We start from the raw sequence: 24,682 nt of genomic DNA, 5'->3' as shown, positions 1-24,682 counted from the left end.
TGAAACCCATGACAACGTCATCTACTTAAGCAACGGTCTGGAAAATTATTTGCCCGCTGATAGAGATTTAACAGCTATTTAATTTAAATTAAACAGTGAATATTTAAAATATGTCAATTAATATTTTGAGACATTGTACTTCACCAAACGGAGACAATACTCAGTGAGCGCTTCGCTAAGAAAAACTCAATTTCCCAGCATTCCAGTCAAAGTGGCGCTGGTTATGACGAAACCGTGTCGAGGTTCGACGACGTACTCGTGTTGAATTTCATTTGCTGCAAGGTATGTTTTGTATGGAAACAAACAAACATAAAGGAAACTTTAAACACTCTATTGAAAAACTCTGAATATGCGTGATACAAACTCGTGTGTAAGTCTCAGGAAGAGGTTTTATTTTACGCTCAGCAGTTGAGAGATGAACACGTTTGCTCATTTTACAAAATAAAAGTTTAAAGTTAAACGTGAACTATCCACCAGACGCGTTTGATAAATCTGAATGACTTTCTACAGACGACATCCAGGTCAGGAGCAGATGAGGAAGTAGCGGTCTGAATGTAGATGGACAGGATATGAGGCACTCTGGGCTCATGAAAGTTTGTTTATGACACCGAGAACACCTTTGGATTGATAGAGCGGAATAATAACTAGAACAAAGGTAAGATCAGATCTCGTTTACATTTAACAGCATTTAAGTAAATACATTCTGCAGCAAATTAGTGCAGATGATCCGTGCTTTTATGTTTTGTTATATAATGCAGTGACAATAATTTTTAAGTGTGCTTTAGGCGTATGTATATGGCATCATATGTTTTAACTAGTCACCTTAAGAAATATCCCTTAACAAGTATTTTATATATGAAAGTGACGTGACACAGCCAAGTATGGTGAGACATACTCGGAATTCGTGCTCTGCATTTAACCCATCTGAAGTGCACACAAACACACACCCCCGAGTGTGTGTGTGTATATATGTGTGTGTATATGTGTGTGTGTATATGTGTGTGTATATATATAAATATATATATATATATATATATATATATATATATATATATATATATGTATGTATGTGTATGTATATGTAGCTATTGGTATAACCTACATATAGCCTGCATATATACAAAAAAAAAAAAAATACACACAAAAACACACATACTTTCAGTTATTCAAGGGTTCCTGGAAAAAAACTATGTAACTGGTTTCCACAACAGAATAAAAAAAAAAAAATTGAATAGATTTTTTTTTTTCTGAGAGATCAGAAAATTCGGAATTTCGAGAACAAACCAGAATTCTGAGATTTTTAAATATGTAAATTTGCACTAAGAATTCTGAGAAAAAGTTTGAATTGTGAGATAAAACAAGAGTTTTGAATTTATATCTCTCATTTCATGAGGTTTCATTCAGTTCTTAGTATATATATCTCACAACTCTTACTTTTTTTTTTTTTTTCTCAGATGTTTCTTTTTCCCCATGATGGAAACCGGCTTCCCTAGAACTCTGATTGTAAAATTGGCCCAATCACTGGTCTGGTCTGTCTGGTGTCAGCAGTAAACACGGATCGACCCGGCGCCGGTCAGTGCTTGTGTGCAGCAGCTGTGTCTGTGTTTACTGTCCCTGGACGGTCATGACGCTGGAGCAAATGCTGCTGCTTACTGGTGTAAAAGGAATAGGCCTACAGACTGATTTACTGTCATCACAAGCACACGCTGCCATTCAGACTCAGCTTTGGGAGTATGTGAAGCTGCTGGGAGTTTATGTTAGAAGGATCTTTGGGATTTGCAAGAATTTGGGATCATAAAAATACCATGGTTCATTTTAGTGTATGATGTGCCATAATATTACTGTAGTGATGACAATACTGTGTTTTTTTATATATATACCATGGTACATGTAACAAAAAATAACAAAAACATTGTAGTAACACAGTACCTTTTTTAAATTTTGTTGTTGTAAGGGATGGTACTGCCACAATACTATATATCTATTTAGTTATTTATTTTAAAAACACATACACTAATATAAGGAGTAACACAAGTGTCAAAGATGAAGAGGGGTTTTCTTTTCAAGTATCAAAACAATAAGTTTAATGCAGGATTTAATTTGTACATAAAAAAGCATGCATGCATTTAGAAGGTTCCTGCTTAATGCATTTAACTAATAGTATTATGAAAAAAAGTAAAAAATGCAAGATATAAGTTTGCTAAATTTGTGAGATAAAAAGTCATTAAAAGAGATACTTGCATCATATGTGCTTTCGATCACTTTTGCACAGCTAATTTGATGCAGACACCAAAATGAGGTGTCTCGTCTTTGAACCATACAATATTTTTTCTTCATAAATATAAACTATCATTTATTTATATATGAGTTATTATAGGCTAGTATTTTGTGGTTAGTCTAATATGTACGCATATACAGTATGCATGTGTGTGTGTGCGTGTGTGTGTGTGTGTTCATGCACACACACACAAGGTTATCTTTCCAGTCACTGTGCAGGGTGTGTTGTGTACAGTAAGTGTCACCATAGCAGCACGGTGAGTGGGCCTTTGACCCTCGGGATTGAGGTGGAGCTATAATGATATCTTTATGATTTATGAGCGCTGTGTATCAGACGAGCGTTTGTGTATCAAGCACTCTGTCTGTGGTTTTACTCTGGCTCAAAGCTATTTCAGTTACTTGTGTGGCTTGTGGGGAACTACTTGCTAGAAAGCTGTGGACTAACAAGCTCCAGTCTTGCTTATGTTTTAGGCAGATCAGGTAAATATGAAATATGTTTTGTGTTAGATTGGTGAAGTGGGAATTTTGTGTTGATAAGGTGGGAGCTAAAATGTATGTTATGTTTGTAAGCTGAATGTATTTGATTATTAATTTATTTTTATAGGTTTTTTTATTTTATTTTCCACAGTGTATTTCATACATAAATATAAACCAGTATACATGTAGTCTCACTAACCCAAAAAACTTTTAATGCATTTTTATTTTTTATTTTTTTGTGCTGGACTTTGTGTAAAAGGTTTCAAACGTACAGTGACGCTCGTTCTGAGAAATTCACAACTGAATCAAACTGTTTTGTTTTGTGTCATGTCAGAACTGGTTTAAGTGTAAACTGGATTCTCTTCTTTATCCTCACAGACTGGCTGTAACCATCCCATAAGACCCATCACCATGACAACCTCACCACCAATCAGATTCCGTGTCCTCTCTCTCAACTGCTGGTGAGATTCCTTTAGCTGAAGAAATACAGAATTCTCATATTCTTGAACAATATTCAACTGACCCCACTGGGAATGTTTTATAGGATTTCAGCAAAACAGAAAAAAAGCTAGATCCTTTAGAAGAGATTATGACAAATGTTTAACATCTTGACAAAAAAAATACTTTAAATACAGGGACATCTAAAAAAAATGTAATATAGCTGACTATAAGTCGCATTGTTTTTTCATAGTTTGGCTGGTCCTGCGACTTATAGTCAGGTGCGACTTATTTATCAAAATTAATTTGACATGAACCGAGAGAAATGAACCAAGAGACATGAATCAGAGAAAACATTACCGTCTACAGCCGCCAGAGGGCGCTCTATGCCGCCAGAGATGCTGCTCAGTGCTCCTGTAGTCTACAAGCGCCCTCTGGCGGCTGGAGACGGTAATGTTTTCTCTTGGCTTTTAGTTCTAAATGAATGCGACTTATTGTCCAGTGCGACTTATATATATATTTTTTTCCTCATCATGACGGATTTTTGAACTGATGCGACTTATACTCATGTGCGACTTATAGTCCGAAAAATACGGCAATTTAATAGAGATATTAATAATAAATATAATTCATAATTTTTTTCATCTATTTAAAAACATGAAACAACAAATTGCTTAAACTGTTGTATTTGAACATTACTGTATGTTGCAGGAAATACAGATTTGGATATGGAGACTTGGTTTTCATTCCTTACTGTAAAAATCTTTTAATTTTCTCTTAATTTCTAGTGGAAAGCTTTGCACTGAAGTTATAATATTAACTAATAATTTACTACAAATAACCCATGAATGTAAGATGATAGAATAAAGGGGCTAATGTAGTTTGTTGTGATTGTTTTAGGGGGATCCGATACCTCAGTAAGAACTGCAAAGAGCGCTTTGTTCTGATCGGAGACCTGCTGAGTCAGGAACAGCTTGATATAGCGTTACTACAGGAGGTAAAACACATTAAGAGAAGCCTCTTCTCAGTTTAAACGATTGATAATCATTGAATTAACTGTTTGAACAAAAAGAAGCATAAATGTTAGTACGAGATTTTACTGTGATTTCTTTTTTCTGGGGCTGTTTTGTCCAGGTCTGGTGTGAGAAAGACTTTCTGTTTTTAAAGAAGAAGCTTAACAGCGTCTATCCGTACTCCCATTATTTTAAAAGGTCAGTCGTGATCTATAATGCATGAAAATGACAAATAACAACATTTTACAAAAGGTTCTTAAAATGCACAAACCGATATGATATGACGATAAAGATGAAACTTGTCATCTTCAGTGGATTTATAGGGAGCGGACTGGCCGTGTTTTCCAGACATCGAATACATGATGCCTTTCTATACAGATACTCATTAAATGGATATCCATACATGGTGAGTCTGATCAGGTGCATGCACGAACATCCTGCTCTTCTACTTAAATAAATATAAAAATAAAGGAAGAGTAGCATTTAATTCAGTAATGCAGTTTAACACAAGCCATGATTGTTTCCTGTACTGTATGTATAACATAGCACACTATTAAATAACATATTGCTTTTATAAAATACTAACGACTGTACATAATAAAGCATGATCCACTATTTGTGATCCTAACCAGCCCAACCTAGACCCTGTGTAAAGTAAACAGTACGCCCATTATAGATACAGACGGTTGTAAATAAACCAATTTTTATGCTGCATTTATGTGGCCTCAGTTTCCTCTCTTGGTGTCAGAGATGGGTGCTTTATCTGATGCCTTGTTAATGATCAATTCTTATATCAGGCTCAACATGGAGACTGGTTTGGTGGTAAAGCCGTCGGGAAGGTCTTGCTCAACATCAGTGGGCTGAGCGTTCATGTATTTGTCACTCATGTAAGTTCATGCAAAATGTGTTATTTATAGAGCATTATAGTATTTGTTACTGTTTATTATATTTTAATTTATTATAGTATTAGTATAATTTTTGGTAACACTTTAGAATAAGGTTCCATTATTTAATGTTAGTTAATGTATTAATTAACATGAACAAACAATGAATAATACATTTATTACTGTATTTATTCATCTTCGTTAATGTTAGTTAATGAAAATACAGTTATTCATTGTTAGTTCATGGTAATTCACAGTGCATTAACTAATGTTAACAAGGACATTATTTGATTTAAATAATGCATTAGTAAATGTTGAAATTAACATGAACTAAGACTTATAAATGCTGTAGAAGGATTGTTCTTGCTTAGTTCATGTTAACGAAAGTAGTTAACTAACATTAACTAATGGAACCTTATTCTAAAGTGTTACCTAATTTTTTTTTTTTTCATTTTAAATTTAGTTTGTGGTAAGTTTATTTTGTTCTTTTTTTTTTATTCTTTTAAGCATTTTTATTAGTTTTTTAATTATTCTTTTTAGCTTCTACTCTGTGTTACAGCAGTTTCTTCTCTTTGCAGCTGCATGCAGAATATTGCCGAGAGAAAGACTCGTATCTCCCGCACCGAGTGGTTCAAGCCTGGGAGCTGCAACAGTTCATAAGGTGCTAAACGTCTGCTATATTTAGCCATGGCCGCAGGTTTATTTTGAGACTCATATAGGTTTTAATTGCACAGTTCTTCGATAACAGCCTCTTTGCAAAACTACATCAGGTTACACCAGATTCAGAAAGCAGTCAGTACTAAAAAGTGCTGCTCAGCTTTTGAGATCACACTGAACTGGACAATAGTTTTGTTGAAAATATCTCACAGCTCTGACTTGTTAAACTTCTCAGCTCACATATATAATGCTAACGACTGGTTGTCTTTTTTAATGAAGGCACACTAGTGCTGGAGCGGACGTAGTGATTCTGGGTGGAGATCTGAACATGCACCCGGACGATCTCGGCACCAGACTGATGAGGAACTACACAGGACTTCAGGACAGCTTCAGTGAGACCGCTCACTTTGATGTCAGTACTGTAGCGTGATGCTGCCTGCTTTCTCATAATGACTGAGTGTGTGTGTAATAAAAAGTCCCCTTGGTTTCTAAATCATGATTTATGACAGCCATCCTGTCATTGTTTCAGGGATGTGAGGAGGGACACACTCATATATCTGAAAACCCATTCACAAACACAGATGGGCTTGTTCCATTTGGAGGAGGAGTCCGGATAGACTACATCCTGTTCAAGGTAAATATTAGATACTTGTTGGGTTTTCTACTGGTTTTTATTATGAAGTGGTCTTTTCTGTTTTTTTAAGCAGTGTTTTTCTAACCCTTATACTGTTGCTTATGCTCCAGTTCAGTCATTTAAACAAAAGTAACTCAAGACACGAATGACAAAATATTCAAACAAATTAACAAAAGTATTACTTCCATGTCAGATCTGTTTAAAACTGCCTTCTTTACCCGTATGTTTTTGAATGAAACAGCACTGTTTTTCTGGCAGGGATCAGGGGAAGTGGATGTGAGCTGTGAGTCTTTGTCCACCACTAAAGGCCCTGTTCCTGGACATCCCTTCCCTTACTCTGATCACGAGGCTCTCACGGCCGAGTTCCTGTTTACACAGACCACAAAGGGAAATGGGTGCTCAAAGAGACAGTCTGGATGTGTTTCAGGTATTTGCTCTTCAGGATATTAGAATATAACATACACGCATTTTTGCTTCAAAAACAAAACTTCTTGCCAATAAACTAATGCTCTGTGCTTTAATAAAGTTTGAAAATTGTCTGCTTGGGTTTGCTTGCTTGTTTTTTGGATATGCGATGTGCTTTAAAGGAACAGTGCCCCTAAAAAAAATATGAATTACTCTATCTCATATTGCTCAAAATATACATGAATGAATGATTAAGTTAATAATTAAATGAATAAAAAATGATTATTTTTGAAAATGAATTTGATTCAAAATACCGCAAAAACAATAATATTGTGAAACATTGTTACAATTTAAAATAATTGTTTTCTGTTTGAGTATATTTTAACATGTAATTTATGCAAGGTTGTATTTTCAGCATCATTATTCCAGTCTCTGGTGTCATATGATCCTTCAGAAATCATTCTAACATGTTGGTTTGCTGCTCAAAATCTAACTGAACTCAAACATTTAAATGTTAGTGTATGGTTTTCCATTTTGTCACTTTCTTTCTTTCTCAGATAAGCTTCCTGAGCTGGTCAACACAGTCAATGAAGCTCGTACTGAAGTAAAGGTGGGTCTCCACTGCGCTGAGCGCATGCGCTACACAGCAGCGCGAACAGGCATTATGGGTCTTGTCCTGTTAGTGCTTGAGCTAGCAATCGCCGCCATCCCATTGTTTGCTCTGGGAACTGAACAGCCCTTTCCCAAAGCCTCTTTCTACCTGCTGGGGGCGCTGTGCTTTGCCGTCCTCCTCTCCACACTCTTGCTGTATGTCTTTTACAGCATCGAGGTGAAGGCACTGCAAGGCACTGAGGACCAGATGAGACTGGCACTAAGTAGCTTTCAAGAACAGCTTAAGGAGTCCCCCAAGGTTGTATCCTCAGACCATTTGCGAAAGCCACTAGACAGCAAGGATTCCGTTCATTTGTAGCCAGATAGTTAAACCAAGTGTGACATTTGAATGGAATTAGAGCTTTTCATAATTATAACCACTGGTGGTGGTTGAGGAGATTCCCCCTTTCTATGTAAAGCACTTTGAGTGCCCAGAAAAGCGCTATATAAATGTAAGGAATGAAATGTAAGGAATACCTGGGATCAAAGAAACCAGAAAATAAGACAATAAGTTTGTAAAATCATTATTTGTATGACAGATTACTTATTTATTTCATAATGGTCTTCAACCAGGGTCACAGAATGACTTAACATCATATAGTATAGTAATTAAAATAATACATAAATGGTAAATTTACACATACACATACTTTCGTTTTTCACTTTCATTAACATTGTTATTATTAATTTTACAAATAACAATTTAAGTGCATTATTTAGTTATCTAAAATAAAATTTTAACGATACATAATCTCAAGATGTAAATTGAAATCATTTTTTGTTTTTATCTTCTTTAAAGAGCATAGTTTAAACAAACACACACACACACAAATATGTGCCACTAAAATAATATAGTGTTCTATATAACTTAAAATATCAAAACTCATAAAGGTTAAAAGCCACTGCTTTAGAAAAATGGACCAGAGTAAATGGCATGTGAAAGCGTATAATCACTTGCTAATTGTCTTTGCTAACGCTTGTAAACGGAGACCTGCTGGGCAGGCGTTTCTGTCCCTTTTTGTTAAATGTTTCCAATCATGAGTTTGTGATGTTTTGTGCATTCATTGTGAACGGTTAAGCTTATGTCCATGATGAGACTGTTTTGGGAAACCAGAACCATCTTCAGTTATTTTCAGTTACTGTTTGAGAAAGTCAAGCGGAGAAGAATAAAACCATACAGTGTACTGTAACCACTATTAAATAGTTTGGTCAAACCACTCCATTGCTGTGTATCTTCCTTTCGTTCAACCTCATGTCTCTCTAATGTAATGTTTATTACATAACTGTACCTTTTATAAAAAGAATAAACAATGCATATCAATCTTTCAGCAATCTGGTGTTTTTATTTGGTTTCAATGTGTTCTACTTGCCACAAGAGTGCAGTGTTGGTCAAGTATTATTAGAATCTTTCGTAACTTCAAAAATTGTTTTTGGTAGCAGTAATTACACAAATATACAGTATACTGTCAGTTGCTACATTTAGTAGTTTGTGTAAATAACATTTGACATTTAAATCTGTGAACATGTTAAACTAGTGATATTTGATAGAGATCCAGATATTTGTGTATATATAACTAAAGTACTTTTTTACCTCTCCTTCTCTTTGTACCTTAAGAATAGGACCAATCCAAAGACTTTCCCATTCGCCGTCTTAGAGAGTATATGCTGTCATGTACTGTTGACATGTTCTAACATCAATAATGATACATTGTGGAGCGGGACCTGCCCATGCAGATGACTCGGTGCAGTTTTGTCATGGGTGTGGCAGGATCTGCTGTCTCCACATGTGTTTTTATTAATGCAGTCTGCTCTGCTGATGAGTCCTCACCTTAGTCATGGAGGTTCTCAGCAGTTGTGCTCATGCATGGCCTCAGGACTGCACTTAAAAGGTCTTTGTTCATAAGAAAACAATGTCTTAATTTAATACTGTAGGTAGAAAAACATGTTTATAATATCTGCAGTGGTAGTGAAGCACTGAAAGTGGGACGGTACTGTGTAGACGCCCTTTCTGATGGGCAGTTCTCCTGCAAAACTGGATTGGCAACTTTTCCCTAGTAACTCATTTGAGGGATAGTACAATAATACATACAATTATTTAGTTGAATGAAAAGTAGAAAGTATATTAATTATGTTAGTATTAAATATATATATATTATATACAATGTAACTTTTTTTGCTTTTGATGCAAAGCAGCTTTTTTATTTAAATTTGTTTTATTTAATTTGTAGAATATGTTAAAACTGTAACCAAGTGTAGTATAGTTGTTAATGCCATATACTTATGGTCATATATACTGCACAATAAATGTATATAAATCAATGTTTTACATTACAATAATGCACTGTATTTAATGAATGCATTATTCTATTGAGCTATTTTAAATAAAAATGACACACAACCACAAAAATTGTATTAGTGGTGTTGATAGGAATAATTTTAATATAAATTAATATTTATTTTAATTGTATAACTTAATTAAAATGCTAAAATACTCTAGATGTAAATTGTAATCATATTTCTATAGTCCCCTATAACTATTGTTTTTAATTTAACAATAAATACAGTTCTTTTAAAATAACTTCTGGACTCCGGAAAATTTCATAATGCTGTATTTAAGTACCAATGTGCTTCATTATTATATTTATCTTAAATACTACATCTTTTATTTATATATTTATTTTTCTCTGATTTTATTATATATATTTTTAAACCCACAGTTTCGATGCAGCGCTCTGATTTCAATAATTTGCATCTTAATTTCAATATCACCTCGTTCTGTTATCATTTATATAGGGTTTATATATTTTCTAGCGGAAGGTGCCACTTAATGAACACTTTTAATGGAGAATTGTATCTTTCGATATTTAAAGATGTAGCCTTTTAAATGTGTAAAAGCCACCGGACTCTTTAAAATGCTCTTTTAAAATGTTTTGTTAATAAATACACCTGTGCGTTGTGCCTATAATATAACAACGTGCCTGTTATAGCAACGCCCTTTCCATAATATTATGAAAATTGGACCCTTTTAAAGTATATCTATTATCTTTATTAAAAGTGACGCTTTGTTCTATCATTAATGAGCTTTCTTGGTGTAATGAGGAGTGAGAGGAGCAGAAGAACAGGTGTTGGATGGGCGTCATGGGCGTGGATGAGGGCAGGACCAGGTGAATCTCTCTGTGAGTCAAACCCTGAATCAAACCCAGAGCAGCCAGACGGAGCAGATAGCTGGAGCTTTACGAATAGGACCTCACCTGTCTCTGGAGTGGAGACAAAAGGCAAAATGATGCCCGAACCTTTAAAATCGGCTCTGTCCCTCGGAGATGTGGAGGACACGTCCCTCGCGCTTCCGTCCGATCGCGAGCTGAGATCCGCGCAGCAGCGAGTTCTGGAGCAGGTTCACACCATCAAGAGGAGCAAGTCCAAATACAGCAGCAAAAGCGTGTCTGGTCTCCCGTCCCCCACCAGTGAGTGCACTTCAGCTGATAACACACCCTTCTTTACTTCTAATATGGGAATACCATGGTATCCTTCTTCCCTGGACTTCATTTTCAAAAGCGTTCCATGGTATTGCCATGTTTTCGTTTTTTTTCTGTGATATTATATGGCGAAATCGTGGTACTTTGTACAGTTTATACTTAAATGTTAACAGTATGGAACTATTATCGGACTTTTTTGACTCTATTTTTGCAAGTTCTATAATAAATACGTAGTATGTAGGCGTACAAGCTGATGTCCGGTTTTATGCATGTAGTCTACTCATGCGTAACCATAAAATAATATATAAAGTAATATTTTCGTATGCTTTTCAAGAAAAATGTGTCTAGTTTTAGTCTTTTGATAAACAGCTCCTCATTATTTGTTTACTGGTAGTATAATTGTGGCCTATATTGAAGGTTAAAATCTTCTCTATATTTTTTATCATTTTTTATTTATTTATTTTGTCCCAAGAGAACAAAAGAATTGATTGATACAAGAAGTGTGGAATTGTTTGATGGAGTTTTATTCTAATAATACCTATTTTTATTGATCGGTCAAACACAAGAGGACATTTAATAGTCATTTAATAGTTAAAAGAAATCACTTTTATTTTAAACAGGTATTTGGGTTCATTCAGTCATGTTATGTAATGTATTTGCCTTTAAAATACTAGTCAGTCATATATAATCATTTGATTAAACTTAATTTAGAAGTAAATTATACATGTTAAAATGCATTGATTCTATAAACTCTTATCATTTATGGATAAATCATTATATGTACGTAATTCAATTCTGTGAAAATGAGCGATTTCTTTTTCTCAAATTCACTTTCAGTCAGTGTTGGGGAAAGTTACTCTTAAAAGTAATTGATTAAAATATTGTGTTACTGCCTAAAAAGTTAACTAATTACGTTACTTAGTTTCTTTTTATGAAAAGTAATGTTATGTTACATTTTTGTGTTGCTTTCACGTTACTTTTTAAATATAAGCAGGGCTTGATTGTTTTTAATATAAGAAATTCTATTCATAGCACATGGAAAATCCCCCCCCCCCCCTTTTTTTACACCAAAACATGTAATGAATAAACCTCAGGCTGAAGGAAAAGTAAATTCATGTCTGTACAGTACAACACAGGAGAAGACGGTTCAACACTCTTCAGCAACAAAAAAACAAAACAATGAAGCACCAATGATAATTACTAAATCAGTTTATTTTTGTGTGAGTGGGATGAATTAAATCACATTCACATTTAGTCTAGAACTACAGTAACATCATGTTCACACAACGCCTCTGTACTTCCCATTTCTCCCAGATTGGGGACAGGAGACTTGTCAGTCAATACATGGGAAAACAAAGTTTCCCCTGGTGTTACTTTTTTGAAAAAGTAACTCAGATATTTTCTTGTAAATTAAAAAAGTAATTCGTTACTTTACTAGTTACTAGAAAAAGGTAATCTGTTTAAGGAACTAGTGTTACTTGTAATGTGTTACCCCCAACACTGACCAAGGTATTTGGTTTCATTCAGTCATGTTAAATATTGTCTTTGCCTTTATATAACTAGTTAATTAAGACGTACACTACACATAATAAACAGTCCGTAATTTCTAATATGAACTCTAATTGTTAATGGAAAAAACACTTGCAAATTCAATACTGTAAAAAGTGAAAATGTGCACCAAAAAAAATCACTTTTGTTGTAAACCAAGGTATTTGGTTTCATTCAGTCATATAAAAATACTTACTTTGACCTGGATAAAGCCATAATAGAGTAACTTTTCAATAAAACCTGTTTTCAGAGGATTGTGATCTCTCGTTTTGTTGTAGACCACAGAAGTACCAAAAAAAAAGTGTTGACCTCTGTAAAATACATACATTACTGTATTACATGAAGATAGATGAAAGTTTTATATTTTTATTTTCATAATTCAAAATGTCCCCAATGCATATTTTATTTGTCGTTTGTCATAATTCAATTGCAGGCCCTGAAAGTGACAGTGTTTTTCACGACTTCAAGTATTCTCCCGGCGCGTCTCTCAGCGGCCCCTCGTTCAGCAGAGGAGGAAACATGACAAATGGGGTAAATGTCATCAAATATGTATATATATGTATGTGGATATAAACATTAATTTGTTCCATATGCACTCAGCATGTGTTTGCACATATGTCTTTGTAGATCATCAGGTGTGTGTGAACTAACTTTGCATCTCAGTTTCCCACGGTTGGGTGGTAAAACACACTTTTCCAATTTCAGGATGACAATGGAAACACGTTAAATGTCAAATGGTCTTTAGCTGGTAAATAATAAACTGGTTACACGTATATTTTACAAATTCGAAATGCTATTCTTGTAAAAACAATAGTTAATATGAATTGAGAGCTGAAAAAAACATCCATCAAAGACGTCAGTGGATGAAAAGCAGTTATACCTTCACCTATTTTGACATAGTCTGTAGTGTGTCCATATACCAGTGTGTTTACTTTTATACTACTTGCATAAAAAAAAACTTGTTAAATTTTCTATATAGAGTTATGCAAGGAAATAACAGAAAAAGGCTAAATGAAAGCACTCCTCTCCTTTACTTTGTATGACTCATCCCAGTGTTGTATTACCAACAGTTTCTACGTACTGTATTCTGCCAACCCTTCTTTACATTTGGGCGTATCCGCTGGAATCTTAATGCCTTCTGTGTTTTTTAAATGGCTTGGGTTTTTTTTTACTTCAGTGAAGCGTCTAATCCCAGCTGCATTGTGTTACTTAATTTATGCTTTTTTTAAGTGCATAAAACCCTGTTTTGACATTCTGCAAAAACAGTTTTGTCATTGATTTATTCACAGACATACTTTTACACAAATCATTCAGTTATTTTCTCACAAACGGCACACTGTTGCTTCTTTGTTTGAATAGATGTAGAGCTACTTCACTTGAATTTTAATGCATTGACATGCCCATAGTTATACTTTCGGCTAACACTCTTGTTCAGGCAAAACAGTGCCATGGATTAAATTAAAATGATAGTTTTTTTAGCATTATAAAGTAACATTAGCATTGTATTTCTTTCTTTTACAAATTGTGTATTTAGCATGAAAATTCAAGTGAAAAATCGAACCGTTTCTATCTCCAGACAATGCAGATGTGTTTCCACAATGTCCCCAGAATGCCTAATAACAATCAGGCCAGCGCCATGCACTTTTTGCATTAAAATCTTTGTATTTTATTTTTTTATTTTTTTTTTTTTATTTTTTTTACAAATTAGGATCTCAGCATTAACATATAAGTGCAAAATTTACTGTTGATTGAAGGTTGCATTCCGATTTTTTTCATTAGAAATTGTAATATCAAAATGAAACATTTAGTGAAAAATGTCTATGCGCAGACTATGATGTTTTCACTGTATAATTCCAGGATGAAGACTAAAGTATACACAGTCTGATGGCACTATGTAAAAAGTTTTATTTGCATTTAATTATATATTAAAATTTAGTGTTGAATTACTTTTTTGCATTTCCATTTTTTAATGCCAAATTATCATATCAGCACAAGAGAAAAGGTTAATTTGTTTCTGTGTCCAGGGTATGCAAAGACAAGGCTTTGTGCGCCAGGCCGCCAACTCCCGCAGCTTCAGCGGTCAGCGGGTGACCAGCGGCCCCAGCAAGATCGATCGGCCCTTCTACAGCGCTACAGGCACCCTCCCTGACCAAACCCGGACCACTAACCAACTGTACAGCTACAAATCCACTCGCAGCGCTCCAGACCTGGGCTTCCAGTCCACCGGCAACACCGGGGCCACCGCCACCAATGTACGCACCCAAACCACCAGACAGACCCTCATCAGGGTGCCAAATACTCAACCTGCTCAGGCTTACGGAAATGGCAATGTCCCCAGAATGCCTAACAGCAATCAGGCCGGCGCCATGCAACGGACCGTGAGACGCCCGTCTTCCCTGCAGTCCAACGGAGAGTCCAGGATGTCCATGATCAGGACCGGACAGGCCAAGGACATCTCTGGGTGAGTTTGGGAGTGTTACGATTATGATGTGATGATCTGTGACCGGTGTCTCACTCACTCGTTTGTTGATAGGATGAACTCAGAGAAGCTTCTGGCAGATATGACGATGCAAGACGCAATCGAGTATCTGTTCAGCACAGATGAGAGCTTCCAGCTGTGTGGAGCCGCTTACATCCAGCACAGCACCTTCGCTGATGAAAAAGCCAAGCAAGAGGTCTGGACCATTGGTTTTACCATGTTTTTTAGGCATATACTGAAGAAATTATTTGTTTTTTTTGCATGGTATTTCTTTACGTATATTTGATAACCCTGTCAACACCATAGTATTTGAGTTACAGTTTATACCAAAGCACCATCTAATAACATCATGGTATTTCTATAGTATATTTTTATGAGAATACCATGGTGTACAGTATCTTTGCATTGACAAAAAAAAGTACCACGTTATAAATCAGGCTACCATCATATTACATTATTTTTCAGACCTTGAAATAATGCTTTTTTTTGTACATGGTGTTAACATGGTATTCCTTAAAAAATATTAGCGTACTGTATAAATACTGTACTATTTGAATTATACACCACAATACTGAATGAATGACAGATCAAAGTACTATGATTGTGTTTCCATAGTATATTTTTATGACAATACCATGGTACATTTTCTATGGATTGCCAAAAATGTACCATACTATTACCATGATTCTTCTGGTATTGCCATGTTTTGTAGAAGTTATGTTTTTTTTATATTTACTATGGTTTTAACATGGTCTTCTTGTACATTTTGAATTTTACAGTGTCGTGTTTTTTTCATTTTTTGCATATTTGTCACACTTAAGATTCAGATCATCAAATGAACTGTAATATTACACAAAGTAATAAAAAATGCATTTTTGGAATATTTATTTTATTTATTAAGGGAAGAAAGCTGCCCAAACCTACCTGGCCCTATGTGGTAAAAGTAAAAGCCTCCTAAATTTAATAACTGGTTATGCCACCCTTTGCAGCAACAATTGCAATCAAGCGTTTATGATAACGGGCAATGAGTCTCTCACATCGCTGTGGATAAACTTTGGCCTACTCTTCTTTGCAGAATTGTTTTAATTCAGACACATTGGAGTGTTGAATGGACTGTTTAAGGTCATGCCACAGCATCTCAATTGAATTTAAGTCCGGACTTTGACTTAGCCAATCCAAAACCTTCATTTTGTTTTTCTTGAGCCATTCAGAGGTGGACATGCTGGTGTGTTTGTGATCATTGTCCTGCTGTGTAACCCAAGTGTGCTTGAGCTTGAGGTCACAAACAGACAACCAAAAGTTCAACTTTTGTTGCATTAGTCCACAGAATATTTGCCCAAAACTCTTGGGGATAATCAAGATATTGGTCTTGGTCCCATGGATGCTGTTTTTGCCCAGTCTCTTTCTTATTGTTGAATCATGAACACTGGTCTTACTTGAGGCGAGTGATGCCTTCAGTTCTTTAAATGTTGTTCTGGGTTCTTTCATGACCTCCTGGATGAGCCGTTGTTGCGCTCTTGGTTCCTCTTAGTTCCAAAGCCTTAGAAATGGTTTTATAACTCTTTCCAGACTAATACATGTCAACTATTTTGTTTTCTCATCTGTTCTTGAATGTCTTTCGATCGCAGCATGATGTGTTGCTCTTTAAGCGTGCTTCTCTTTGTCAGTCAGATTGTATTTCAGTGATTTCTTGATTCAACAGGTCTGGCAGTAATCAGGTCTGGGTGTGGCTAGTGAAATTTAACTCAGCTTTCTGAAATAATGTGTTTAATCACAGTTCTTTCATGGTTTAACAGAAGGGAGTAGTTACTTTGTCATGTAGGGCCAGGCAGGTGTAGACAGTTTTTTTCCCTTAATAAATTAAAATATCATTTACTCAGGCTATCTTTGTGTAATATTAAAATTAGTTTGATGATCTGAATCTTTTAAGTGTGACAGATACACAGAAAAAAAATTTGAAGGGGGGAAATTGTATTTGGGAATTGTATACTACTATCTGATTGTGTTACCATGATGTTTCTGTAGTTTGTTTTTTATAATACCATAGTAAATCTATTGTAATATACCATGATTGGAGAAAGTCCATGGTACTCTATTGGTACTGTAATGTGGGACTATGGTAATATCAAGCTATATAGACAGAGACCATGTTTCTACCATATTCTTTGATTTTTTTTTAAATGATTTATTATTTTTTAAGTTAGCTTTCATTTTTATATTTTCATTTTAAATGTAGTTTTTTAGAAATTTTGTTATATGCTTAGTCTTTTTAATACTTCAACTTATTGTACATCAGTTTTCTAAAGTTTCTCATCAAATTTTTGTATCTTATATTACTTTAGCTGCATTTCAATTGAAATACTTAGTTTAAGTTCACAATAGCAGCACTGCATCTGATTGCATCGGTGTATGATAGGGTTGCACCTTCTCATTGAGTGTGTCCTGCGTCACAGGTGCTGACCCTGAAGGGCATTCCTCCACTGGTCAACCTGCTGAACAGCCCCAGTCCTCAGGTCCAGGAGACGGTGGCCGCTGCTCTGAGGAACGTGGTCTTCAAAAACCAGGCCAACAAAGAGGAAGTGCGGCGCTGCGGAGGAATCACACAGACTGTGCAGCTGCTCGGAGACACCAGCTCTGAGACACAGAAACACCTGACAGGTGGCCAACCGTCACATTCATGTCACACACACACGTGCTGATAAGAGGAACCATTCAAAGCACATGACAGGATACTAGACCACTCTACTGTATGCATGTCCTCCACTCGATGAAAGTTAATTAGTAATTAAGGTTTTTATGTCACTTTACGTTACTTTTAATATAAATCTAATTAGAAATTTAGCATTGCATTACAGGAATAAATTACATTTTAAAGTCTATTTAAATAGAAAACAGTTATTTAAAATTGTAATAATATTTCACAATATTACTGCATTTTTTTATTAACTGTCACAAACAGTTGAGTAGTGTAATTCATAAATAAAGGATTGTTCTTCATTCATAAATAAAGGATTGTTAATTCATGTTTGTTCAGAAAACATTGGCTAGTGTTCGTTTGTGTAACTTGAAATGCTAAAAAAAAAAAAAAATGAATAATAATAAAATAAAAACTAAATTACCTGGTCATAATATAACCAAAATACTAGGTTATTAGAATACTGTAATAATGATAATAATATTCATTGTTAGTTTCGTACCTAATGGATTAGCTAACATTGATAAATTGAACTTTATTGTAAAGTGTCACCAGTTTTGAACCTGAAATAAACTAACAGCAAGGATGTGGTTCAATTTTTTTGGTTCAATTGAATTTGTATCTATTTTTTTTTTTTAGGTTTGTTTTTAGTAGTTAAGTAGTTTTTATTTAGCTGTGGTTTGTAATTTAATGTTGTCCTGCTGAAAACTGTAATAATATTTCACAATATTACAGTTTAAACTACATTTGTAATCAATAAATAAATGCAGCCTTGGTAAACATAAGAGACGTTTTTCAAAAACTTTAAACGCTAAACTTCTAAACAGTAGTGTTTGCATCTCAGGCTCTGTGTTGGGCTGTGTTTGTAGCGGTCTGATCTGATCTGTGTTGGTTTTCTGTGGTCGTAGGTCTCCTGTGGAACCTCTCCTCTGCAGATAACCTCAAGCCGGATTTGCTCCGCATAGCCTTGCCTGTGCTCACTGAGAAAGTCATAGAGCCGTTTTCAGCAAGTTCAGATGACAACTCCAACAGCAGCCTGGCACCAGATGTCTTCTACAACGCCACGGCATGCCTTCGGTAACATCACCCACACTGCATTCTGTTCTGACTACAGTATGCCAATGTAAACAAGGCAAACGTCACTACTAGCTCCACACATAATACTACTATTGTTGCTGGAGCCCTTATCTGAATTTTCACCTGTACGCTGTTCAAATATTTTATCTAGATTCATATTGACTTTAGCACACCTATAGAACATCTAGAGTTTGAAACCTGTTGGAAACAAAACTGTAAATCACTTTCTGGATTATTTTTCAAGCTCTAAATTGATCGGCTGGCTTTACTGTACCTTTTAGATGCACTTTATCACAAGCTCTTCCAAGGATGATGAAGTGTGCCAGGTTAATGATACATTAAGGCAAGACACTAAAAGCATTGGTCAATTTTGAGATTTTGGCTTAAGAACCTCATTCAGGTTTGGAACCTCTTGAGTGTGTTATTAAATAATGACCGATTTTCAATTTTTGAGTGAACTGTCCCTTTAAGTTTTTGGACCATTAGAAATGTATAGATGACCACAGGCACACAGTGTGTAATACTCGCTGTGTAATATTGACATCATGCGTTTTTGCATTACATGACTGTGCCGTTAAGTTGGTTGTGAAGTAACTGAGCACCATTTTTATAAACTCAGATTATCAACATTGTAACAATCTGTCTTCATATTGTTTGTTCCTTTTGTGAATTCTGAGATCAAGTTGAAGGCAAAACCCAACATGACTGTTTCTCCTGTGTGTCAACAGCAACCTAAGCGCCTCCAAACTGGCGAACCGACATGCAATGCGCAACTGCAAAGGCCTCATCGACTCACTCATGCGCTACACAGAGAACTGTATAAATGCCGGGACACCTGACAACCAGGTAACATCTACTGAACACAGCAGATCATGAAAAATCAATCTTTTGCTTTGCTTAAACTTAAACATTATGGTCTGAATCTCTCTGTTACGAGTCAGTCTGAATCAAAAAATCTTTTAAAGCGTGTATCCTAATTAAAATACGTAAAATCAAAAAGTGTGGTCATTTTCTCTCTAATCGTGCATTGAAAGAGTTTTAAGATGGCGAGGGTTTTTTCTAAGCTAGCATCTTTATAGTGTGGGTGGAGGATGTTGGTGTGGCATTGATGATTTAATAGTGTTTTTATTAAGTTATTATGTAGTGATGGCCTAAACTTTCAAATTCCCTGAAGGAAAGCGTGTTTGAACACAAGGCGTTTCCAGCAGCTAAACTCATGCCGTCAAACTCTATTGTTGTGGATAGAAAAAATGCTGCATTACTCACGTTTAATTGACAGCCAGATTTGATCAGAAACTCGTGAACATGTCTCAACATCTGTCTTCTGTTTCGCTTGATATGCAAATAATCAGTGCATGTCAATTTCTAAACCACACGTTAGCCGCTTTTCCGCTGTCAGGCTAGTGCGAACCAGTGTTGAAACGGACCGGGCTAATAGCCTCGGACCTGGAGCACCGAGCCCAAAATCAAGATGCGTTTCCACCTCCACTGCGCTTCACTAAAACCCACCCTTTACACACCTCTCAGGAACAATGTCATCATGCAACCCCATCATTTCACCAACAAAGAGAAGATTCATCAGGAAGTGATGATCAGAAAGTCACTGGAACTAGAGCGCTCGTTTGCATGCTTTGTTATATATTTAAATCCAAAAGCAACAATGTTTTACTATAAGTGATACATTGATCATATAATGAATTAATGTATCAGGATTGAAAATGAGTCAGAAATAAAGCGGTAGCATATAAACTAATAAAAGAAAGCGGACGCAGCCTACTTATTCAGTCAAGTCTGTTTATGTTTATATGTCATATTTTTTTCCCATCAAAAATAACTTAATAATAATAAAGAAACATTGCTTGTAATCCTCCAACGAATGCATAATAACTATACAATAGCTGATTAAAATACTTATAGACGACTGGACACTACATTGCTACATTTTTGTCATTATATTGGTTATTTGTGTTCTTGTTTTCCAGTCTTTGGAGAACTGCGTCTGCATTCTGCACAATCTCACCTACCAGCTGGAGACCGAGATGCCAACTCTCTTCACTAAAATAAACGCTCTGGCCAGTTCTGCTCGCAATCGCTCTAGCCCTTCAGAAACTGGTCCGATCGGCTGTTTCAGCTCCCAGAGCCAAAAACTGCAGCAGGAGGTCTGTGGTTTTACGCTTCATTAAAGCTTGCATTTCACAGCTTAATACTTCAATAAAACTATAAGGTTCTTCAAATAATACTGAGATATTTGAGACATTTGCCAAAAGCATTGCATTACTGTGTGTGCTAGTTTTTATTGTGTTGTCCTTCATGTTTGTCGTGTCTGGTTGTGCAGCAGAGCGTCTTTGACTATCCAGTGATGGAGGACAACAATCCTAAAGGTGCCGGCTGGCTCTTCCACTCCAAAGCCCTTCAGATGTACCTCAATCTGTTGAGCACCAGTGAAAGAGACGCCACTCTTGAGGCCAGCTGTGGAGCGCTGCAGAACCTCACAGCCACCGATGGCTTGGTAAGACATCAATCACTTTGTTTTAGCATGCACCTGTTCATAGGTTGGATGCAGAGAAAAAGGAGTCTGCTATATTTTAAATATGTTTTAATAAAAAATGCTTTGTGTTATAAGCATTATTTTATTTTATTTTATTTTATTTTATTTTATTTTATTTTATTTTACATGCTCCTGTTCATGGGTTGGACATAAACATTGTATTGTGATATATTTCAATAATAATGTTTTGTATATTAAGAATTATTTAATTTATTTTGATTTAAAAAAATCTTTAAAGAATGCACTTGTTCAAGGTTCAAAAAAATCAATTGCATTTCAAATAATAATGATTTCCATATTAAGCTTCATTTATTTTATTTTTATTTTTCTTGCATGCATGCATCTATCTGTTTATATTTGATTTCAATATGACAATTATTTTTATTAAATGTTTTATATTAAGCATTGATGAAAAATGTAAGAATTTTTATTTTTTTAGTGCACCTGTTCATGGGATGTATAAAAGTATAGTGTGCATCTTTTAATGAATTGGATTCAGTCGTTTTATTTAATTTTATTATGATAATTATTATGATTAAATAATATTTTATATATTAACCATAGTTTAATTTCATAAAAATTTTGGGGGGAAATTTGAGATAGATCTATGAGCCCCTATCTTATTTTGCAGGTATCGAATGTATTGAGTGATACGATCATCCAGAAGCTCAACGGTCTTAAGTACATCAGTCCGTTGTTGCAGTCGCCCAATGCTGCTCTACAGAAAAGTGCAGTCGCTCTGATCGGGAATCTGTCCAGATCCACACGTACAAACAAAACCATGGGTAAGCCAATGTGTGCCATCACTCAAGGATAATACGCATAACATTGATGTGTTATTGTTTGAAGGAGTTGCATCATGATTGCCGGTCTGTTTTGACTGCTTGTTCTTGTTTTGCAATCGCTTTGGATCTCTGTTGCCGTTTTTGTCTTTAAGTTTGATTATTGCCTGTTGCTGTGTTCTGTAGTTGTGTCTGCTTTAGCACTGTTTTTGACCCAGTGTTGAGGTGTTTTTGACGTAGCGTGTGTTTTGCGGTGGTTCTGATGATTGTTTTTGTTCGTGAAGCTCGGCAGACTCTCCCGCAGCTGGTCGGGTTCCTGAACTCAGGGTTCACGAAGGGCGACTCCTCGCCCGAATACGACAGCACCATGGCCACAGCTATTCACAGCGCACACACCCTGATGAAGGCGGACCCCGAGATCAGCAAGAGTCTGCTGAACAACAGCCTGATCAACTCCTTCAACAACATGAGTCTCAATCTGTGAGTGCGCACTTCCTACTGCTCATTCATCTTAGTAAACAGGGTTATTCTTCATATATGAATCAGAATACTGCAATTAAGAAGGCAAAACAAAATATAAAGACGTAATTCCTCCTTGTTTTGTATTTTTATTGCACTTTTTACCATGCATATTGTTCCAAAGAAACATTTTTATAATGACATTAAATCTATTTTTATTCTCTTGTATTTGCTTTTTTTTCCAATGTCAAATGTTTGTCATTTTTTGTGATTTATCAGGGGTCTGCCGAAGTCCAGCACTGCAGCAGGAGTTCTCCTTCACAGTCTGTGGTCAGAAAAGAATTTTCAAAGTTTCCTTAAAAAGGTAAGAATGCAAATATGATATTTGCTAGAAATGTTTGATAATACAAATAAAAATCTGTGGGTTCTATGCAGCAGAGAATTCAAATCGAGAAAATTTTTCTCTCTACAGTATAAGTTTTGTGAGCTGCTCTATGGTTTTTTGGAAGTGTAAAAGGTCATTACAGGTTCCTTTTGATCAGTGTTTTGGTTGGTTGATATATTTATATAGTGCTTTATACAATACAGATTGTTATAAAGCAGCTTCACATTAATAGAAAGCAAAACAACAATGTATATATTGTAAAATTCCTCAGTTATCAATCCAAAACTTGTTGCTATAAGCAACTTACAGAAAATAATAGTATTTTGATTCCACTCAGTTTAGTTCAGTATCAATGCAGCAAAGTGCATTATTTTTTAAAAAGAAAATAGTGCAATTTATTTTTAATTAACTAAGAATTACATTTATTTTATAATTATTGAACAATATTTTATCAATTTCAATTACAAATATTTTTATTTTTTTCCCCAAATGTTTATCATTTCAGCTTTAATCAGCTCTATACAGAAGATAATATTATATAATAATATATAATAATGTTGCTTAGTCTCTTGATCTACTTCAATACGGTTCATATTTTGTTCTCCATAATTTAAAACTGTATAATTATACTTTATTTTAGATTTCTTATGAGCACTATTTTTTGTATCTATTATTATACTTATATTAATCGTCTTTTAAACTCCAGCTGAGCAAGCCAAAAACAACATTGGCAAGAAAAACAACGTTTTGATCCCTTTATTCTAGGTGTGGATTTATAAAAACAACCTTTTCCTTTAAAACAGCTGGTTATTAAACACCTAGTCAGAGCATCAGACGTGTCGTTCCTGTGGGTGTGTGTGTGTGAGTGTGTGTGTGTGTGTGTCAGGCGGTTGAGGGTTTTGGGTGTGGTGCGGAGAGCTAGGTGTGTGTGCGTAAGTGCTTACGGGTGAAAAGCAACCACACCTCACCACACCGACCCTGCAGTCACGGCTTTGTTTCGGTCTCAATAACCTGAAGAATCCAGCCTCACTGGTTTCACTCAGTGATCAGACGCTGATAATGTCATTCTAGCTGTGAAGTCAGACTTTATATAAACATACATCGGTAAATTCTGGTGTGAGGACATGTTTACTTGAATTAGTTGGTTTGTGTTATAATATTTGACTGACCTATGTGTGTGTTTGTGTGTTTGTCTTGCAGCAAGGCATGATTAAGAAGTCTTTTGTGAATGACACAACGTCAGCTGCTTTCAGATCTCTTCAGGTGATCGACTAAGAAGCACTTTACAAACAAACTGCATTTTAATTGCATTGCATTTTAGTTTCGGTTAAGTATTGCAGAAGAAATGGTGAGAATGAGCTTTTATTTCCTTTGGGGCAGGAGACGCTTTTTGCAACAATGCATAACAAATGCAATAACAAAAGCATGATTTTATTTTTTTCTATGACTCGTAGTATTTTCATCAGTTAAGATGATTTTATATACCTTTGTTTGTCTTTATAATATGTTCTAAAATGCAGATGATTTTATGAGAGTATTACAGGTTGTTTGTGCAAGTTTAAGATGTTATATGTTATACTGTATGATATATTATATATCAGACAATATAAATATGTATGTGTGTATGTTAGTCAGTCAACGAGTAAAAGGAATGATTGTAGGAAGTTTCTTCATTTTTCAAGTTTCATCATTACAAATATGATTTGTAATGGCTGTTGTGTATATGGGTGTGGATCAGTTTGTATGTTTCAGCTCACAGCAACTTCAAGCTAAGTTTCAATAAAGTTTTCAACATCA

General features: G+C 35.3%; 2 protein-coding genes across 8 annotated transcripts; both read left to right on the top strand.

Moving 5' to 3' along the window:
• The first annotated feature begins 151 nt into the window (after nt 1-151).
• smpd2b (sphingomyelin phosphodiesterase 2b) lies at nt 152-8,768 on the top strand. 6 transcript variants are annotated; one of them, XM_052559730.1, is made up of 13 exons: nt 152-282; nt 511-655; nt 1,455-1,731; nt 3,133-3,215; nt 4,093-4,189; nt 4,327-4,403; nt 4,518-4,611; nt 5,003-5,092; nt 5,668-5,750; nt 6,026-6,158; nt 6,276-6,380; nt 6,639-6,807; nt 7,343-8,768. In XM_052559730.1, exons 4-13 carry the CDS (start codon nt 3,166-3,168, stop codon nt 7,753-7,755), a joined length of 1,311 nt encoding a protein of 436 aa, XP_052415690.1. In that variant the 5' UTR covers nt 152-282; nt 511-655; nt 1,455-1,731; nt 3,133-3,165; the 3' UTR covers nt 7,756-8,768. The 6 variants fall into 6 exon arrangements, with proteins under 6 accessions (XP_052415690.1, XP_052415688.1, XP_052415689.1 ...); XM_052559728.1 differs by having other exon boundaries at nt 243-370; nt 1,455-1,572; XM_052559729.1 differs by having other exon boundaries at nt 243-370.
• Nucleotides 8,769-10,624: 1,856 nt separating this feature from the next.
• On the top strand, nt 10,625-24,682 carry pkp1b (plakophilin 1b). 2 transcript variants are annotated; one of them, XM_052559530.1, is made up of 13 exons: nt 10,625-10,900; nt 12,894-12,991; nt 14,485-14,921; nt 14,994-15,135; nt 17,393-17,597; nt 18,543-18,711; nt 19,440-19,557; nt 20,694-20,870; nt 21,050-21,220; nt 21,891-22,044; nt 22,326-22,521; nt 22,780-22,864; nt 24,086-24,682. In XM_052559530.1, exons 1-13 carry the CDS (start codon nt 10,717-10,719, stop codon nt 24,158-24,160), a joined length of 2,211 nt encoding a protein of 736 aa, XP_052415490.1. In that variant the 5' UTR covers nt 10,625-10,716; the 3' UTR covers nt 24,161-24,682. The 2 variants fall into 2 exon arrangements, with proteins under 2 accessions (XP_052415490.1, XP_052415489.1); XM_052559529.1 differs by having other exon boundaries at nt 10,626-10,900; nt 21,047-21,220.

The sequence above is a fragment of the Carassius gibelio genome, chromosome B6 (genome assembly GCF_023724105.1).
Source record: "Carassius gibelio isolate Cgi1373 ecotype wild population from Czech Republic chromosome B6, carGib1.2-hapl.c, whole genome shotgun sequence".
NCBI lineage: Eukaryota > Metazoa > Chordata > Actinopteri > Cypriniformes > Cyprinidae > Carassius > Carassius gibelio.
This window is presented reverse-complemented; position numbering and strand designations above follow the sequence as displayed.